Source organism: Thamnophis sirtalis, unplaced genomic scaffold, assembly GCF_051295495.1.
Source record: "Thamnophis sirtalis isolate CommonGarterSnake01/CBP01778 unplaced genomic scaffold, rThaSir2_p1.2 scaffold_2, whole genome shotgun sequence".
In the NCBI taxonomy this organism is placed as follows: domain Eukaryota; kingdom Metazoa; phylum Chordata; class Lepidosauria; order Squamata; family Natricidae; genus Thamnophis; species Thamnophis sirtalis.
Window position 1 is genome coordinate 4,937,046 of NW_028261382.1, and position 17,887 is coordinate 4,954,932.

The following is a 17,887-nucleotide window of genomic DNA, read 5'->3' on the forward strand; positions in this document are numbered from 1 at the left end:
ACTGAAACCAGAAGGATCTTTCTTTCTTTCTTTCTTTCTTTCTTTCTTTCTTTCTTTCTTTCTTTCTTTCTTTCTTTCTTTCGTTCTTTCTTTCTTTCTTTCTTTCTTTCTTTCTTTCTTCCTTCCTTTCCTTCCTTCCTTCCTTCCTTCCTTCCTTCCTTCCCAGAAGGACATTTCTTCCAGCACCTATTCATGGTTTATCTGTCTGGCTACAGTTCTTAGGGTTATTTATGTATGGATAGGTAGATATAGATACATAGATAGATAGATAGATAGATAGATAGATAGATAGATAGATAGATAGATAGATAGATAGATAGATAGATAGATAGATAGATAGATAGATAGATAGATAGATAGATAGAGATAGATAGATAGATAGATAGATAGATAGATAGATAGATAGATAGAGATATAGAGACAGATAGATAGATACAGATACAGATATGTAGAGATAGATAGATAGATAGATAGATAGATAGATAGATACATACATACATACATACATACATACATACATACATACATACATACAGAGATACAGAGATACAGATACAGAGATATAGAGATAGATAGATAGATGATAGATACATAGATACATAGATACATAGATACATAGATACACATAGATACATAGATACACATAGAGATAGATAGGTAGATAGATAGATAGATAGATAGATAGATAGATAGATAGATAGATGATAGATAGATAGATAGATAGATAGATAGATAGATAGATAGATAGATAGATAGATATAGATATAGATATATAGATACATAGATACATAGATACATAGATACATAGAGATAGATAGATAGATAGATAGATAGATAGATAGATAGATAGATAGATAGATAGATAGATAGATAGATAGATAGATAGAGCTAGATATCTATATAGATATATAGATATAGATAGGGGAGAGAGAGAGAGAGAGAGAGAGAGAAGGCCAATAATTATGAACAGTTGTGGACCCCAGCTCTAAGGAAGAAGCTACAAGAAGTGGACTCTGGCCCTGAGCAAGGAGGCTGGACTAGATGCTCTCCAAGACCCTCCTTCCCCCCCCTTGGCTTCTGCAGTTCTACGATGCTACTAGCATGCATCCCGTTAGCCAGAGATCTATCCCAGCTGTACCTTTCTTAGCTACCTTTGTAATTGGCTTTAAATAATAATAAAAAAAAACAGGGAAGGTTGGGGGAAGGAAGTGGGGGGGGGAGAGGCTTCCTGTGCTTGCAGCTAACAGCTGGGATGCAGGAGGCTCTCTGGCCCTTTAAATCCCCCTGTTCTGCCAAAAGGCCTGCCTCTTTCTTTCTGACACAGCACCAGCTTAGCATCTGGGAGCTGAGCAATCCCTTCCAAGCTGGCAGACGGTGAGGATGTCAGGAGGGGAGGGGGGAGCCTCCAGTGCAGTTTTTTCCACCGCTCGCTAGCAGGAGGAGAGGAGGAGGAGGAGGAGGAGGAGGGGTGTCGGGCAGCTGCGGCCGATGCAAGAGGCTTCGGAGGACCTCAGGAGACCCCAGTGGGAAGAGAACCGGGGCGAAAGTGGTCGGCGTCTGCTTCTTTGCCTTCTAGCTGGCCCACAGAGAGCATCATCGGAATCTGGACGCTGGGACTTGCCTGCCGTCACTCAAAGTCTGGGAGCTTTAAAGAAGACGTGTGTTCCCTATCTCTTTCTCTCTCTCTTTCTCCCTCTCTCCCTCTCTCTTTCTCTGCCCCCCCTGCTCTGTCTCTCTCTCTCTAAAGCTTTGCCCAAAGCCCTCCTTCTTCTCCTTCTTACCACCATGCCAGCCGTGGTCTCCAAGAGCATCCATTGAGGTCTCCAGCAGAAGCATCCATCTCCTCTGTTCCTCCATCCCTCGCTTGGCCCTTCCAAGTTGCCTCCAGTTGCTGACCCTTGGCGTCCGACGCCTTTAAGGACACAGGAACGGGGTTCCGAGACCCTCTCGCCCCCCCAAGCTGGGAACCATGGTCACCTGTGGGCTCCAGGCCTGGGGCCGCTGAAGGGATGGCATCGCACCCTTCTGCTCTGCAGATGGCAAGGCTGCAAAGCCAGAGTTTCTGAATGGGATTCGATTTACTCTTTGCAAGAGGCAGGGCGGAATTCTTCACCTCTCCCCTCCTGGCTTAAAGGAAACCAGAAAGCAATAATTCAGAGGTGTCTTCAAGACCCAAAGGGTTTAACCGGAGGAAACTGTGTGGGTGAGGGTTGTGGCGTGCTCTCTCTCTCTTTTTTTTCTTTAAATCTCCTAATTTTTTTTGTTCCGTCGGATGTATCGGATGCCTCGCCGCCAATGCCCACGGTCGGTCGCTTGGTCTTGGAGAACAGGAATGGGACTTGAGAACCTTTTTGGCCTCCCAGAGTGTTGCTGGAAGGACGAGCGAGAAATCCACGTCGGATGAAAGTGCGTCCCCCGCCAGCTGCTGTGGGTGTAAGTTGCCACTTTTCAGTTGCCTTCGTGGAGGAAAAGGGAGCTGGTTGTTTCTTGGACTTCAAAATAAAATTGGTTGGATCCACGGGACCTCTGCTGGGTCGGGGGGGGGCAAAGGAACAGATAGGGGGGGTTGTCTAAAAGTTTCAATCGGAAGACGTGTAGAAATCGGCACGCTCACAGGTTGGGGGGTGGCTGAGTGTTTTTCATGTGCAGCTCAGGGTTTCCCATTCCAGGTGGATCACCTTGAGAAGGCTCTTAGGGAAGAGGGCTTCCTGTCGGAGGGAGGACCCAAAGAAGGAGACACCCCCCCCCCACAATGCAGGAGGCTTTCTGCCTTAAAACATAGAGCTGAACCCCTCCCTCCCCCCATGGGTGGCTTTTTTGGGGCGAGCAGAAGGTGATTCTTCTGGGAAGAAGAACCAGGAGTCACCATGGGAACACCCAGTTGGGTTGAAGTTCAGTGACTTGGAAGGCTGGTAGTGTTCTCCCCAAATCCGTTCCTGATCATGCTAATTTCCCCTCCCTTCCTCCCCACTCTCTCCCTTTCTCTCACACTGCAGGAAATGGTGTGCAATACTTCCGTGCTTCCAGCAACTCCCCGATGCCCCCTCTGAAGGCTAAGCCTCCTCATTTTTAAGGAGCTTCCTAAGATCTCAACGAGACACCTCCAAAGCCTGGCCGGGCTGGGATTGCTGCATGAAACCCCTTAGCTGTACGGATGGCAGTCGAACCGAGCTACCCATGCCGAAGACTCCTGGGCAGCGGAGGTGGAGAAGACCCTGAGAAAGGAATCGAGACCCGAGATCTCCCAGGGATTCTCCCCAAGAGCCGTGATGAACTAGCTGGAGGAGATGCCCTCTCTGTCGGGAAGGAGAACGTGGCATAGAGACTGGCAAGGATCACTGGCATCTCTCCGGAGAGCAGAGCACAAATAACACACCTTAACCTTTTCTAAGCTCGTGGTCTGTGGCATTCTCCCCCCCCCCCAAAAAAAACCAGGTCGGTGGACCGATGGTGATTCCGAACTTTGGCTACCTAGATGGGCTGGTGGCCAAGTTGGAGGAGAAGCATGTGTCTTGGATTCATCGTTCCCTCGATCCCATTCCCTTCTTTCTGGCTTCGTGGGCCCCTTCCAGTTACCCCAGAGAGAACAAAGGATAGGAAGTGAGTGCCCTGCTGGGACTTTCTGGGCAGGGGGCAGCGTTTAAGATGTGGAGATCTCCCCAACCAAGAGAGGCTCTGTGGAGGCACAATCTGGTCGGGCAACAGCAGAATGTCCCACGCAACTCTGCCCCAGCTCCCCGGCACCCTGTGAAGAATGAACAACCGGGATTCGCAGGATAGGAAGCCCACTAACAACACAAACCGACGGCCCCAACACCGGTGAGAAGGAGCGCATCCGAGGGCGCATGAAAATGGTGATTGGGCAGCTGGAAGGCATTCTGCAAGAACTCAAGGAGGTGGCCAAGGAGCTTCGAGATGTAAGTGTGGCTCTTGATGCGCGTTCCGAAGTTAGGGTGGCGCCAAATGAGTCGGGATGAGGCTCTGGTGGTGCTTTTGGGTCAAACGGTTGTGGGGGGAAAAGAGGATTAGAGGGGCAGAGAAGTTGCAGGAAGTGGGTTGGGCAGAAATGGGCCAGAAGAAAAGTTGTGTTGAGTTCCATCTTGCGCTTCACCCTGATTTGCCTTTTTGTTAAAAGGATGTTGGTTGTTTGTTAAAAGGATGTTGGTAAGTTCCATGCCTCGTGTTTGTGATCCTTCCAAAAACTGCTGAAATGTTTTCTTGATGCACTTTTGGTGCTTCTGAGTAATAGCCTGCGTGTTCTTCAAGTTGTGGAAATGTTTCTTGGCCAAATGTGAAGTTCTGGAGATGATTCCCGGGTGCATTGAACATTGTGGATGCCGAGAGATGGTTTAGCTTAAAAATAGACCAGGCGGAGAATGTAAACTGTTGGTTCCATTGGCAATATCTTGTGAATGGATGGGAATGAGATGATGGTCAAATGTGCTCCTTCCATGTTTGTAGAGTGGGACCCAGAAACGGTTAAACCAACTGTGCTTGGAATATAGTCTTTTTGTGAAATACTTTATCAGAAAAACGTTGGTTTTTAAATCTTGGCTAGAAGGCAATACATGAAGATTCCAAGTTGATTGGGCATCTTCACCAACATGGTTTGGATTCTTTTTCTCCTCCGCTTTTCCCTCTGGGATCAACATGTCCATTGTCCTAGATAGGTTTTTTCCTTTAGCTTGTTTTCTGGAGATAGAAAGTATACGTTACGCACAGTGGTGGGATTCAAATAATTTAACAACCGGTTCTCTGCCCTAATGACCAGCTGGGTAGGCATGGTTCGGTGGTCATGTGATTGGGTGGGCGTGGCCAACTCAATGTCATTCACATCGATGGGCACTTCACTTAGCTGTTACAATGAAATAAGGGTTAACTGGAGAGGCAGTTTCTGTAAGCAGGGCGATAAAGATTAGGCTAGAAACAACAACACCATGTTTCCTTCCTGCCTTCCATACAGGATTAGCCTTGTAAAGTGGAAAAAAACAAAATGAGATTTCTTCCAACAATCGGTTCTCTGAACTGGTTAGAAAGTTAACAACCGGTTCTCTCGGATAGGTGCGAACCGGCTGAATCCCACCTCTGGTTGCGTAGGAAGAAGCAAATCAAACCAATACTGCTCTACAGCCCCCAAAACAACAGAGGACCTTTGCTTGCTGTAGCCAACTTGCCATGGTCAAGCCAACATGGCCAAGTCAACATGGCCAACTCCCTGCCGATCAACTCAACAATTCCATGCGATTATTTAAAATAATTTTTAAAATGATTATAATTCTGGTCGTTCCCATTTCATTTTGTGCCTCCTTTGGCGTTGTTTCTTTAATGATTCTATCCCACTATTTCTTCATTGTTAGTGTCACTCTTGTCCCACGAAGACTTGTCCCTGTGTCAAGTTGGCCATGATGAGTTGTCATAGGCTCCCTTCAGCCTCAGCTAATATCTTACTGGTTAATTTATTTATTTTTTTAAGTTTCCATCCTATTCTATCTCCCACTCACTCCAATAGGAGTTCACTATTAGAAGGAATTGAGGGGCATATTGTGGTATTGTCTTGTCCAGAGCCAAGGTGGTGCAGTGGTTAAATGCAGCACTGCAGGCTACTGCTAGATCAGCAGTTCAGTGGTTCAAATCTCACCGGCTCAGGGTTGACTCAGCCTTCCATCCTTCCGAGGTGGGTAAAATGAGGACCCAGATTGTTGGGGGCAATATGCTGACTCTCTGTAAACTGCTTAGAGAGGGCTGAAAGCCCTATGAAGCGGTATATAAGTCTACTGCTATTGCTATCCTCTTTGGGATTCTCAGTTCAGCCTCTATTTTAAAAAAAGGCAGCTGGGTGGAAGAGAGAGGGGGGAGAAAGAGAGAGGGAGGGAGAGGGAGAGAGGGGGAGAGGGAGGGAGAGAGAGAGAGAGAGAGAGAGTATATATGTGTAGTTATCAATTTGATTTCACAGTAAGTTTCTATACATCTAATGGAAGAAACTGCTTAGGTTAGAATCCAGTAATACTTCCCTTATAGTCCAGACATTGACAACCTTCAAAAGTCACTCTAACTCTTTGAGTTGGTGTCCTGGCATTGCAATCCTCAAAGTAGGAGAGGCCAGGAGGCTAAACATCTGGAATGAGCCAAGGCCAGGACCAACCCAATCCAAAATCATAATTTGATGGATATCACGGATTATAATGGCAAGGGTTATGCTAATCTTGGGCTGGGGGATTTGATTGCAAGGTGATTCCATCGACATACGAAATTTATTTTCTCTACTAAATTCAATGGTAGGCTCCTAGCAAATCGTGTGCTCCTAAACCAGTTTGGTGGTCAAACTGAATTGAATCAAACTAGATCCATGGGTTTTTCCCCCCTCCAATCCAAAAGTAGGTTGATGGTTCAGAGACCTCATGTTTTCCCTCTGTACATCAGGATTTCTCCTTCTTTCACTTTAAACATCTCAATTGGAAGCAAGTTTTGGAGAGTCACATAAATGTCCTCCTTAGGGCCCATAAGGATGCGGTGGCTCAGTGGCTAAGACACTGAGCTTGTCAATCAGAAAGGCTGGCAGTTCGACGGTTCGAATCCCCAGCGCTGCGTAACGGAATGAGCTCCCATGACTTGTCTCAGCTTCTGCCAACCTAGCAGTTCGAAAGCACATAAAAAAGTGCAAGTAGAAAAATAGGAACCATCTTTGGGGGGGGAAGTAACAGCGTTCTGTGCGCCTTCGGCGTTGAGTCATGCCAGCCACATGACCACATGGGTGATACATTTCCCAACCCTTCTGAAGCAGAATAACAGAGTTGGAAGGGACCTTGGAGGTCTTCTAGTCCAGCCCCCTGCTCAGGCAGGAAATCATATGCAATGTCAGACCAGTAGTTGTCAAGTGTCTTCTTAAAGTGTTGCAGCACCCTCAACTTCTGGAGGGAAGTTTATTCCATTGATTCATTGTTCTCATTGTCAGGAAATTCCTCCTTGGTTCTAGGTTGCTTCTCTCCTTGGTTACCGTATTTTTCAGAGTATAAGACGCACCTTCCTCCCCCCTAAAAGAGGGTGAAAACTTGGATGTGTCTTATACACTGAATGTAGCCCCACCCACCAGTGGTGGGTTTCAAAAATTGTTCGAACCTACTCTGTGGGTGTGGCCTCCTTTGTGGGAGTGGCTTGCTGCCCATCTGACCGGATGGGAGTGGCTTGCCACCCATGTGACCGGATATGAAGACGCCGACGACACTTGTCAGAACCACCTTAAATTACCTCACACACAGCACTGGCATAAGAGTAGGATGTAAACTTCTTTTTCAAAAGGCATCTTTGGTTTGCGTTACAACAACTTCAACACACGGAATGTTCTGATTGCACCACAAACGCAGTAGTCATCCTTACCTTTCACAGAGGCACTGAGGTTTATAAATAGGAGCATGATGGTGTAGAATAATCATATCCAAGGACCAGTGGTGGGTTTCAAAAAATTGTTGGAACCTCTTCTGTAGGTGTGGCCTGCTTTCCGGGTCCACTGGTGGAACCTCTTCTAACCGGTTCGGTAGATTTGACGAACCGGTTCTACCGAATAGGTGCGAACTGGTAGGAACCCACCTCTACCACCCACTCACTGGCCCCAACCCTTTGGTCTCTGCCTCCCAGCAATTTACCTCCTTGTAGCAAATGGGGAAAATAGGGCTTGCAGAGGCTGCAATAGGCCATAGCAATCCCTGCAGCCTGAAACAGCTGATCATCGGGAGAACAGCTGATCATTGAAAGTGAAACTAGCTGTTTGCTCCAGAGGCAAATTGCTGGGAGGCAGAGGCAGATTTCCCCCCCCCCTTGTGCTAATCAGGCTATTTGCTGTTTGCTGCAAGGAGGTAAGTCAATAACTATAAATGCCTACAGAATGTTCAAATTATTAGACTTCTTTTTTAAAGACTGCTTTATTATTGTTCTAGACAACAAAACGAAGAAGCTTTTTAAAATAAATGCTTGATTTGAAGAGGCCCTGTGCTATTGTATCTTCTTTTAAATAGCAGAGAATAACGTATACTTCCAGAAAGCCACATCGATTTTAACAGCATCTGTACAAGTATAGTCTGGAATGTAACACTACAAAGAGTGTATATCGTCTGTACTGTTTGATGTTTGCTGCAAGGAGGCAAATTGCTGGGAGGCAGAGGAAGATTTTTTTCTCCTTGTTTTCGTCCCCAAAAGCTAGGTGCGTCTTATACTTTGGAGCGTCTTATACTCCAAAAATACGGTAGTTTCCATCCACTGCTCCTTGTTCTGACTTCGAGGGCTTTGGAGAATAGGTTGACCCCCCCCCCCTCTTCTATTGTGGCAGCCCCTCAAATACTGGAACACTGCTAGCATGCGAGGAGTAACCATGTAGAGCATTTTTTCTCTCCCTTGTGAACTTGACTAGACTGGACTACTGCACTACTGCACTACTGGACTACTGCAACATGCTCTACATGGGGCAGCCCTTGAAGAGCATTCGGCGACTTCAGCTTGTCCAGAATGCAGCCACGCGAGCAATTGTGGGTGCACCTCGGTTCACCCACATAATACCTATCCTCCGCGAGCTGCACTGGCTGCCTATTGGTCTCCGGATACGCTTCAAGGCGCTAGTCGTCACTTATAAAGCCCTTCATGGTATTGGACCTGGGTACTTGAGAGACCGCCTGCTGCCAATTACCTCCAATAGACCGATTAGATCCCACAGATTAGGCCTCCTCCAAATTCCATCCGCCGGCCAGTGTCGACTGGCGACTACCCGGAGGAGAGCCTTCTCTGTGGCTGCTCCGACCCTCTGGAACGAACTCCCCGTGGAGATTCGAACCCTCACCACCCTCCAGGCCTTCCGCAATGCCCTTGAAACCTGGCTGTTCTGACAGACCTGGGGCTAAAGAGCTGTTGCCCCCGTCTCGAATGGTATGACTGTTGTGTGTTTTAAATTATGTATTGTTTTGTGTCGTTTTTAATTTTTGTCTGTATCCCCCTTCCCTAGTTTGAGTTGTGAGCCGCCCTGAGTCCCCTTTGGGGAAAAGGGTGGCATATAAATAAAATAAACATTCAACATTCAACTTGACGATGTGTGGTCCTCCATGGCCGGTGGGGGAATTCTGGGAGTTGAAGTCCACACGTCTTCAAGTTCACAAGGGTTGAGAAAAATGGCTTTACCCATCTTACCATTCCAATCGGAGCCTGCAAAAGGAACAGCGGGCGTCTCGCTACTTCTGTTGGCCACCGAAAAGCCGCTAGTGTGACAGGAGGGAAGGCAAAACAAGCAAAACAAGCTGAGTTTAGCTTCCCGGTGATTCAGCAATTAAAATTCTTCCAGGGCCTTCCTGCGGCAACAGGTTAAAAGCAGGTAGACCGCGTCGATGTTGGGTTGGTTGCCTGGTTACACAAGAAAATCCTTTCCTTGCTGAGACTGCATGTCTGGGCTCTTAAGAAAATTAGGGCTCGCGCAGGTTCAGCTTGCCAGGATCTCAACCGTCATCTTCACAGGGTAGAAAATGTGGTCCTGTTTGCCCCGGAGACAGTTTAATGCAAGGGGGTGTCCAACTTTGGCAACTTTAAGGCTTGTGGAATTCAATGGTTAGAATTCATCAGCCAGCCATCATAGCTGGGGAATTCTGGGAGTTTAGAAGGCTTAAAGGTTGGTGGTTCAGCGGTTCAAATCCCAATCGCCGCGTAATGGAGTGAGCTCCCGTTCCTTGTCCCAGTTTCTGCCAACCTAGCAGTTTGAAAGCACGTAAAAAATGCAAGTAGAAAAATAGGTACCAAAAATAGGTGGTTTAGGTTTATTCAATTTATATGCCGCCCTTCTCCCAAGGACTCAGGGCGGCGTACAACATTAAAAGAAACACATAATACAAAAGTTAAAAAGAAATTAAATAGGATAACCCAAAACCCAATTAAAATTGACAATGACACATTTTTTAAAAAAAGAATTAAAATTAACAGTAATCAATAATTTGATTTGTTTTGTTCAGGCCAGGCTGGCTTGTTGGAAAAGCCGTCTCCATGCTGTATCTGGGCCTGAAACCCAACTGAAACGGATCCATGTAGACAGCTTCATCCAGGGACTGGGGAAGCTGACGTGCTATCGCATTCTCAACAACTTTCGCTACAAAGCGAAGGTTGGAGACCGGACGATAGTTGGATTGGATTGGATTTATTTCATTTATATGCCGCCCTTTTCCCCGAAGGGGACTCAGGGCGGCTCACAATTCGGTCAGGGAAGGGGGTACAGACAGGGGATAAAAAGACAAACATAACAATACACAATTTAAAAACACACAACAACCATACCATTCGAGGAGGGGGGCAAAAGCTCTTTAGCCCCAGGCCTGTCGGAACAGCCAGGTTTTAAGGGCTTTGCGGAAGGCCTGGAGGGTGGTGAGGGTTCGAATCTCCACGGGGAGCTCATTCGAGAGGGTCGGAGCAGCCACAGAGAAGGCTCTCCTCCGGGTAGTCACCAGTCGGCATTGGAATGGAATTCGGAGGAGGCCTAATCTGTGGGATCTAATCGGTCTATTGGAGGCAATTGGCAGCAGGCGGTCTCTCAAGTACCCAGGTGACTAAAGAAAGCTGGGTCCAGGGAAGGCTTCTTAAGGAGGGGCCTCACCACCACCTCCTTCAAGGTGGTGGGAAAGAACCCCTCTCTCAACAAAGAAGAAGCTGGGTCCAGGGAAGGCTTCTTAAGGAGGGGCCTCACCACCGCCTCCTTCAAGGCGGTGGGAAAGAACCCCTCTCTCAACAAAGCGTTGGTAATTGCCTGGAGATGGGAAGGTAACAGCGTTCCATGAGCCTTTGGCATTGAGTCATGCCAACCACATGACCATGGAGATGCAGTCTTCAGTGAATCTTCCAAAGTCAGGGTGGATCCTCAAGCCAACTGAAATTAGGCTCCCCTGTCAAGAAACCATGGTTCACTCAAACCTTGTTGTGCGGGAGACAACCCATCCAGCACTTTGGCTCAGGAAGATGCTGGCTTGCATCTTCACCATGTGAGCTTCTGATCTCTTTGTAGCTGCCGCTTTGGGCTTGCCAGTTGAGGGGGAAAGGAACCGATCCTACAGTTGACCAACTGTGGTTAACCATGATTGCCAAACGTAGCCGATGCTCTCCAGAAGTCTCACAAGCGGAAACGAAGACTCGCTCTGTGATCCCTTTGCTGATTATGCGCGTGTTAATGAAAACATGGCAAGCAGGGATGCCGTGTTGATGGCTTCAGCTGTGCAAGTGAAACTCAGCCCCCCCCTTTTTATTTACTTGCAAGGCTCACGCAATTGCAGCCAACATCTGGATATTTATGTCTCCCTCTGCAGATGCTCCGCGTTACATGCATTGGCTGCTATCCTTCCTCCACCTGCTGTACATTAAAAGACATTTAAAAATCACTTTTCGAACCCCTTTAAGAATAATTAAACGAACCAGCTGAGTTCCCACCACATCAGGTTGCTGCCATTCCCGTATATTCCCCTTAAACCCACAAATTATTCATCGAAGGCAGAGTTGTGCAGCAAACCTCCCGCTCTGGAAAGGATTTAGAGAGTTCCAGGTGCCTTCTCTAAAATTGCTGCTAAATTTGAGGTGTTGCTCAGTCCGTATCTCCCTTGGAGTCGTTCTCTCGCTCCCCTGTAGATGTTCAGCTTTTGGGGCCTAGTTGAGATCAGTGCAGTGGTGAGGATTCAAATAATTGAACAACCAGTTCTCTGCCCTAATGGCCAGCTGGGTAGGCGGGGCTCAGTGGTCACGTGACTGGGTGGGTGTGGCCAACTCAACATCACTCCCGTCAATGGGTGCTTCACCTTAGCTCTTACAATGTGATCAGGGTTAACCGGAGAGGCAGTTTCTGCAAGCAGGTCAACAAAGATGAGGCTAGAAACAACACCAGAATGTTTCCTCCCTGCCTTCCTTACAGGATTAGCCCTATAAAGTGGGGGAAAATAAAAGGAGATTTCTTCCAACAACTGGTTTTCCGAACTGCCTGGAAAGTTACCAACCGGTTCTCCCGGATAGGTGCGAACCGGCTGAATCCCACCACTGGATCAGTGGTTGGTGGTTTTTATTTATCAGAGATCTTTTGTACGGTCTCCTCAAGAACTTCTACCACCATGATCTCTCCTTCCTGACACAGGGCATGCAGGGGTGGGCTTCAATTTTTTTTTGCCAGTATAACATGGCAGCATCAGTGTTGCTGTATACAAGCCCAACAGCCAGTCTAAGCGGGGCTGGACCTCGGTCAAGAGGTCAACAGCCCCAGGCCTGCCAGAATAGCCAGGTTTTGATAGCTTTTCGGAAGGCTATGAGAGTGGGTAGTGTCTGGATCTCTGGGGGTAGTTCATTCCATAGGGCCGGAGCGGCAACAGAGAAGGCCCTCCTCCGAGGCGCTGCCAGCCGACATTGTCTAGTTGATGGCACCTGGAGAAGACCCACCCTGTGCGATCTTATCGGTCTTAGGGAGGTGTGCGGCAGAAGACGGTCTCGTAGATATCCGAGTCCTGAGCCATGTAGGGCTTTAAAGGTAATAACACCTTGAATTGTGCTCAGAGAACAATAGGGAGCCATTTGCTTTCGAACTGCAAGCTGGGATAAGTCATGGGAGCTCACTCCATTACACAGCACCAGGGATTCAAACCGCCAAACTGCCGACCTTTCTGATCGACAAGCTCAGCGTCTTAGCCACTGAGACACCACATAGAGAGCTAGCTCTGTATATTTTTTTGCAAAGGGATGGTGGCCTTGACAGGAAAAATGCATTTATTTATTTTTTCCCCTCGTGGCTTCTTACGGGGTTCTCAACTGTTCCCCCAAGGAAATAGGACACGAATGTCCACCCGAAGGATATTAAAGGACACTTGCTGTCTCCTTGGGAGGATGCGGAGTGAAACATATCAGCAAGGATGTGAAAATGAGCTGAAATATTTATTCCCAACTATGCCGCTCTGGGGCCGTGGGGCCTGTAAGGATCAACCCCAGCTCGTAAATTACCTCTCAGGGTTGCTGACAGCTTGTTCATTGGCCTCCGAGTGTAAATGCAAACTTGGAAGAGAGTTTAGAGCAAGGGGCAAAACTCGCTATCCATTAAGAAGCCATGAATCTTGGCTGCCTTGTGAAGTACATCAGCCACAGCTCCTCCGGTGGGAGATCCAGAACGGGATGGACAAATTAACTCTCCAAGGGGACAGGCGTTAACACCAAGGATCTCCACATGCTGGCCATCCTGAGCAGTCGAAACAGGATGGCCACACCCGCTGGCCATCCTGAGCAGTCGAAACAGGATGGCCACACCCGGCTCACCTCTGTAGAAACTGGGGAACCCATAACACATATTACCCATCCCGGTTTAAAACAGATGTGCTGTTCCCAGGAACAGCACAGGAACTAGTTTATGATGCTTCTCCTGTGATGAGCTGGTCCCAGAGATGCTTTTTTCAAGAGGCCACTGGACTTTCTTAGGGATTCGAACCGCCAAATTGCCTACCTTTCTGATCAACATGCATCTTATTCACGGAGCCACCATGTCCCTGAGCATCTCCGTAGACATCTCCAAAACTAGGTTTCCTTTTAGGGTGCCGTAGATGCTTTTTCCAACTGCTCGGAGCCTCTGGCCTTTGGGCCTTCTATGGGAAGAGCTAACTGGCTGGTTTTTGCAGCTGCCTCTTAGTCCCCCAGAGAAATGGAACAGGTGTTAAACTGAAAAGGCTATTGTTAGTTTCCTCCTTCCCTTCAGCAATAGACAGTGCTGTGGAAAGCATCTGTCCACTGGGCTGTTGTTATCGTTTTCCTCTTGGCTTTGTTAACATTCCTCTTATTATTATTTTTTTACGGCGTGAAAGTAAGGGGATTTTTGCTGCAGCAAAACCTGCCTCGGCCTGAGGCAGCAATTTCCGTTTCTTATTCTCAGCACTTCACATCAACAGAAGAGAAGGCCAACGCCTAGCGGTGGGTTTCGGCTCCCGTTGCAAACACTACGCTGCAACGGGAGCCGGGTGTGCATTAGTGCGCACCCACCGCCTGCGACGCTCCAACTGCTCGGCGGAGCGTCGCGCAGGTGCCGTACACCGAGGTGGCACAGTGGTTAAATGCAGCACTGCAGGCTACTTCAGCTGACTGCAGTTCTGCAGTTCGGCTGTTCAAATCTCACCGGCTCAGGGTTGACTCAGCCTTCCATCCTTCCGAGGTGGGTAAAATGAGGACCCGGATTGTTGTTGGGGGCAATAATGCTGACTCTGTAAACCGCTTAGAGAGGGCTGAAAGCCCTGTGAAGCGGTATATAAGTCTAACTGCTATTGCTACTGCTACGCTATGCGCTCGTGCACAGATGACCCGTTTCCTTCAAATAAAGGTAAGGAACGAGGGTGGGTGGGATGCCCTCCAAAGCACCATTCCGGTACAGTGGCTGCTGCTTCTGGCAGGCACCGGTATGCGCGCGTACCAGGGCGTACCGCCTGCAGCCCACCACTGCACCCGCCCTTGCCTTCAGCCGAAGGGCTTGGAGGAGAAACAATGGCAGCATGAGAAAATAAACAAAGTCTCAAGATTCAGGCAAGATGTATTTTGGAATTTGGATCCTGGGTGTAGCAGAGAAGAAAGGCAGGTTTCCTCCTACCCTGGATTCAGGAGGATGGAGAGGGAGCCCAGTAGCACCCTTTCAGAGCAACAAATTGTATGGAAAAGCAAAAATATTAGATTTTTTTGGAGGTGTTGCCACATTCCTTCAGAGTCTGGAATACCAAAGACTAACATACGTAGCTCTTCTACAGAAATCTTTGTTGAGATGGATAGGCAGTCCCTTTGGTCGGCTTCAACTGATAGATCAAGATACCAGTTCATGGAAACCAAAGACCATGGATCTCTACTTGGAACTCAGAATAACGGGGGTTGGAAGGGACCTTGGAGGCCTTCTAGTCCAACCCTCAAACTGAAGCAGGAAACCCTCAAGCTGAAGAAGGAAACCAGTCAAATGGTTGTCCAATCTCTTCTTAAAAACCTCCAGTGTTGGAGCATTCTCAACTTCTGGAGGCAAATCATTCCACTGGTTTATTGTTCTCACTGTCAGGAAATTTCTCCTTAGTTATATTGCTTCTCTCCTTGGTTCGTTTTCATCTGTTGCTTCTTATTCTACCTTCAGGTACTTTGGAGAATAGAATAGAATAGAATAAGTTGGAAGGGACCTTGGAGGCCCTCTAGTCCAACCCTCAAGCTCAAGCAGGAAACCCTGTACCCTTTCAGATAAATGGTTGTCCAATCTCTTCTTAAAAACTTCCAGTGTGGAGCATTCCCAACTTCTGGAGGCAAGTTGTTCCACTGATTAATTGTTCTAACCATCAGGAAATTTCTCCTCAGTTCTAAGTTGCTTCTCTCCTTGATTAGTTTCCACCCATTCCTTCTTGTCCTGCCCTCAGTTGCTTTGGAGAATAGCTTGACTGCCTCTTCTTTGTGGCAACCCCTGAGATATTGGAAGACTGCTATCCTGTCTCCCCTGGTCCTTCTTTTCATTAAACTAGACCTACCCAGTTCCTGCAGCCGTTCTTCATATATTTTAGCCTCCAGTCCTCTAATTATCTTTGTGGCTCTTCTCTGCACTCTTATCACCGTCAAGAAATTTATCCTTAGTTCTAAGTTGCTTCTCTCCTTGATGAGTTTCCACCCATTGCTTCTTGTCCTGCCCTCAGGTGCTTTGGAGAATAACTTGACTCCTTCTTCTTTGGGGCAGCCCCTGAGATATTGGAAGACTGCTATCATGTCAACCCTAATCCTTCTTTTCATTACAGACATACCCAATTCCAAATTTTCCCTTAGCTCTAGGCTGTTTCTCTCCTTGATGAGCTTCCATCCATGGCTTCTTGTCCAGACTTCAGGTAATTTGGCGTATAGGTTGGTCTCCTCTTCTTTGGGGGCAGCCCCTTTGAGGAAGGACTGTAGCATCCCCATAGCTTTTCATCCCTAGCCCAGCCTTTCCTGCATTACGAAGGGCTTCCGTCTGCAATCTAATCTCTTCTTATCCCTTCTTCTCCTTCAATTCTCCTCCAGCACCGGGTCACTTTCAACACTGACATTCAGCTTCAGAACGGAAAGCTCATTAATATTAATCTTGTGTTCCTCTGGTGATTAATTTATCCTCTTTGCCACCAGGATCCATTTCCTGCCCTTGCCTGGGTGTTTCCCCCCCCCGCCTCCCTTTCCCCTCTCCCCATCAATTTCTATTTTAGAAAGCCTCTGTACTTATTAGGATCGAGCTTTGTCTCCATCGCTTAATAACTTCTAAACAACTTCTATCACATCCTCATCACTTTATGGCAGTTGAGATAAAAGCCAGCCGAACAGCGAAGCTGGAGATGGATTATTGACCTAACCAGGATGTTATTATGCTCCTGAGTACTTGTTAGAAGAACAAAACACCAAAAACATGATCTCCCCCACCCAAGTCATCTTCCCATGGTTAATAAACATCCAGTCTAAACCAGTGGTGGGATTCAGCCGGTTCGCATCTATTCGGGAGAACCGGTTGATAACTTTCTAAGTAGTTCAGAGAACCGATTGTTGGAAGAAATCTCCTTTTGTTTTTTCCCACTTTACAGGGCTAATCCTGTAAGGAAGGCAGGAAGGAAACATTCTAGTGTTGTTTCTAGCCTCATCTTGATTGACCTGCTTACAGAAACTGCCTCTCCGGTTAACCCTTATTACATTGTAACAGCTAAGGCGAAGCGCCCATCGACATGAGTGACGTTGAGTTGGCCGCGCCCACCCGGTCACATGACCATCGAGCCACACCTACCCAGCTGGTCATTAGGGAAGAGAACCGGTTATTAAATTATTTTAATCCCACCACTGGTACAAACCATTCAAAGAGGGTGGAATCAAACAGGTTTCTAATATCAAATGAATGTGTCCCTGGATAATGTTGCAGGATCCAATCTGGGTCAGTCACCAGGACTAGAGGCTTAATCTTCCGAAAGCTCTTACTTGTGCTGGAGCCCATCTTCAGGGAGCTTCACTCGAGCAGTGTGCATGCTTTGGGTTACTTGGTGTCATCATTGTCATTTAACGACCCCATAATCCCTTGTGTGGTGGAGTCTGGGCAATGGAGTGAATGGAACTAGCAGAGCATTTTACTGGCTAGATGCCCTTCCTGTCGCCAATGCGGAGTTTTGTTCAGCAGATATATTTTCTCATTGTGCCCAGAGAGAGAAATATCGCCCTCTACCAATGGTGGGATATGACCAGTACGCCCTGGTACGGGCGTACCTGTGTCTGCTAGGAGCACCAGATACCGTTCCAATACGGTGTTCCGGAGGGCCCACCTGCCTGCCCGCCCTCCTTACCTGTATTTGAGCCGATCGGGGCTTTCACACATGCGCACGGAGCGTACGGCACCTGCGCAACGCTCTGCCGAGCAGCTGGAGAGCATCGCGGGCAGTATGTACGGATGCCAGTGGTGGGATCCAGACCCCACCACTGGCCTCTACCGAGGATCGAACTCACGGCCTCCTGATTATGAGGCAAGAGCTCCACTTTTAGGCCACCCCTTTGCGTTACTCTGTGTGTGGTATTTATATAGTGTTTAGCTGTGTGTGGTTTTTTAGTTGTTGATTGGGGTGTTGACGACTGGCTGTTAAGTCACTGGCTGTTGCTTCCTTGTGCTGCCAAGCTCTTTGCCTCCTAAGTACTTGATAGGCTGGTGGTAAATCAGCAGTCCTGTTGACTGACCAGAGGCCGAGGGGGTCCGTTTCCAAGGCTTCAATCCCTTCCCTGGCTGTTTTTGCACCTGCTCGTCCGACAATCTTAGTAGCTGCAAAATTGAATGTATGTCCTTGTTCATTGCATTGTGGGGCTACCAATGAGTTCAGATTTTTAATAACTTTTTCATTATCAGTAACTGGCCCTGTACGTT

The 17,887-nt window shown here is 47.7% G+C and overlaps 1 protein-coding gene across 2 annotated transcripts in view; it reads left to right on the forward strand.

Annotated features, from left to right (window-relative positions):
• The first annotated feature begins 1,404 nt into the window (after positions 1–1,404).
• The window catches only part of INSYN1 (inhibitory synaptic factor 1), a 45,959-nt gene continuing 29,476 nt past the window's right edge, over positions 1,405–17,887 (forward strand). For both annotated transcript variants that reach the window (XM_087704072.1, XM_014067292.2), the window contains exons 1-2: positions 1,405–2,433; positions 2,997–3,917. Coding sequence is in view for 1 of the 2 variants with exons in the window: in XM_014067292.2 (XP_013922767.2) it covers positions 3,846–3,917 (72 nt within the window). In the remaining variant the exon portion in view is untranslated. The remainder of the gene's footprint in view (positions 2,434–2,996; positions 3,918–17,887) is intronic.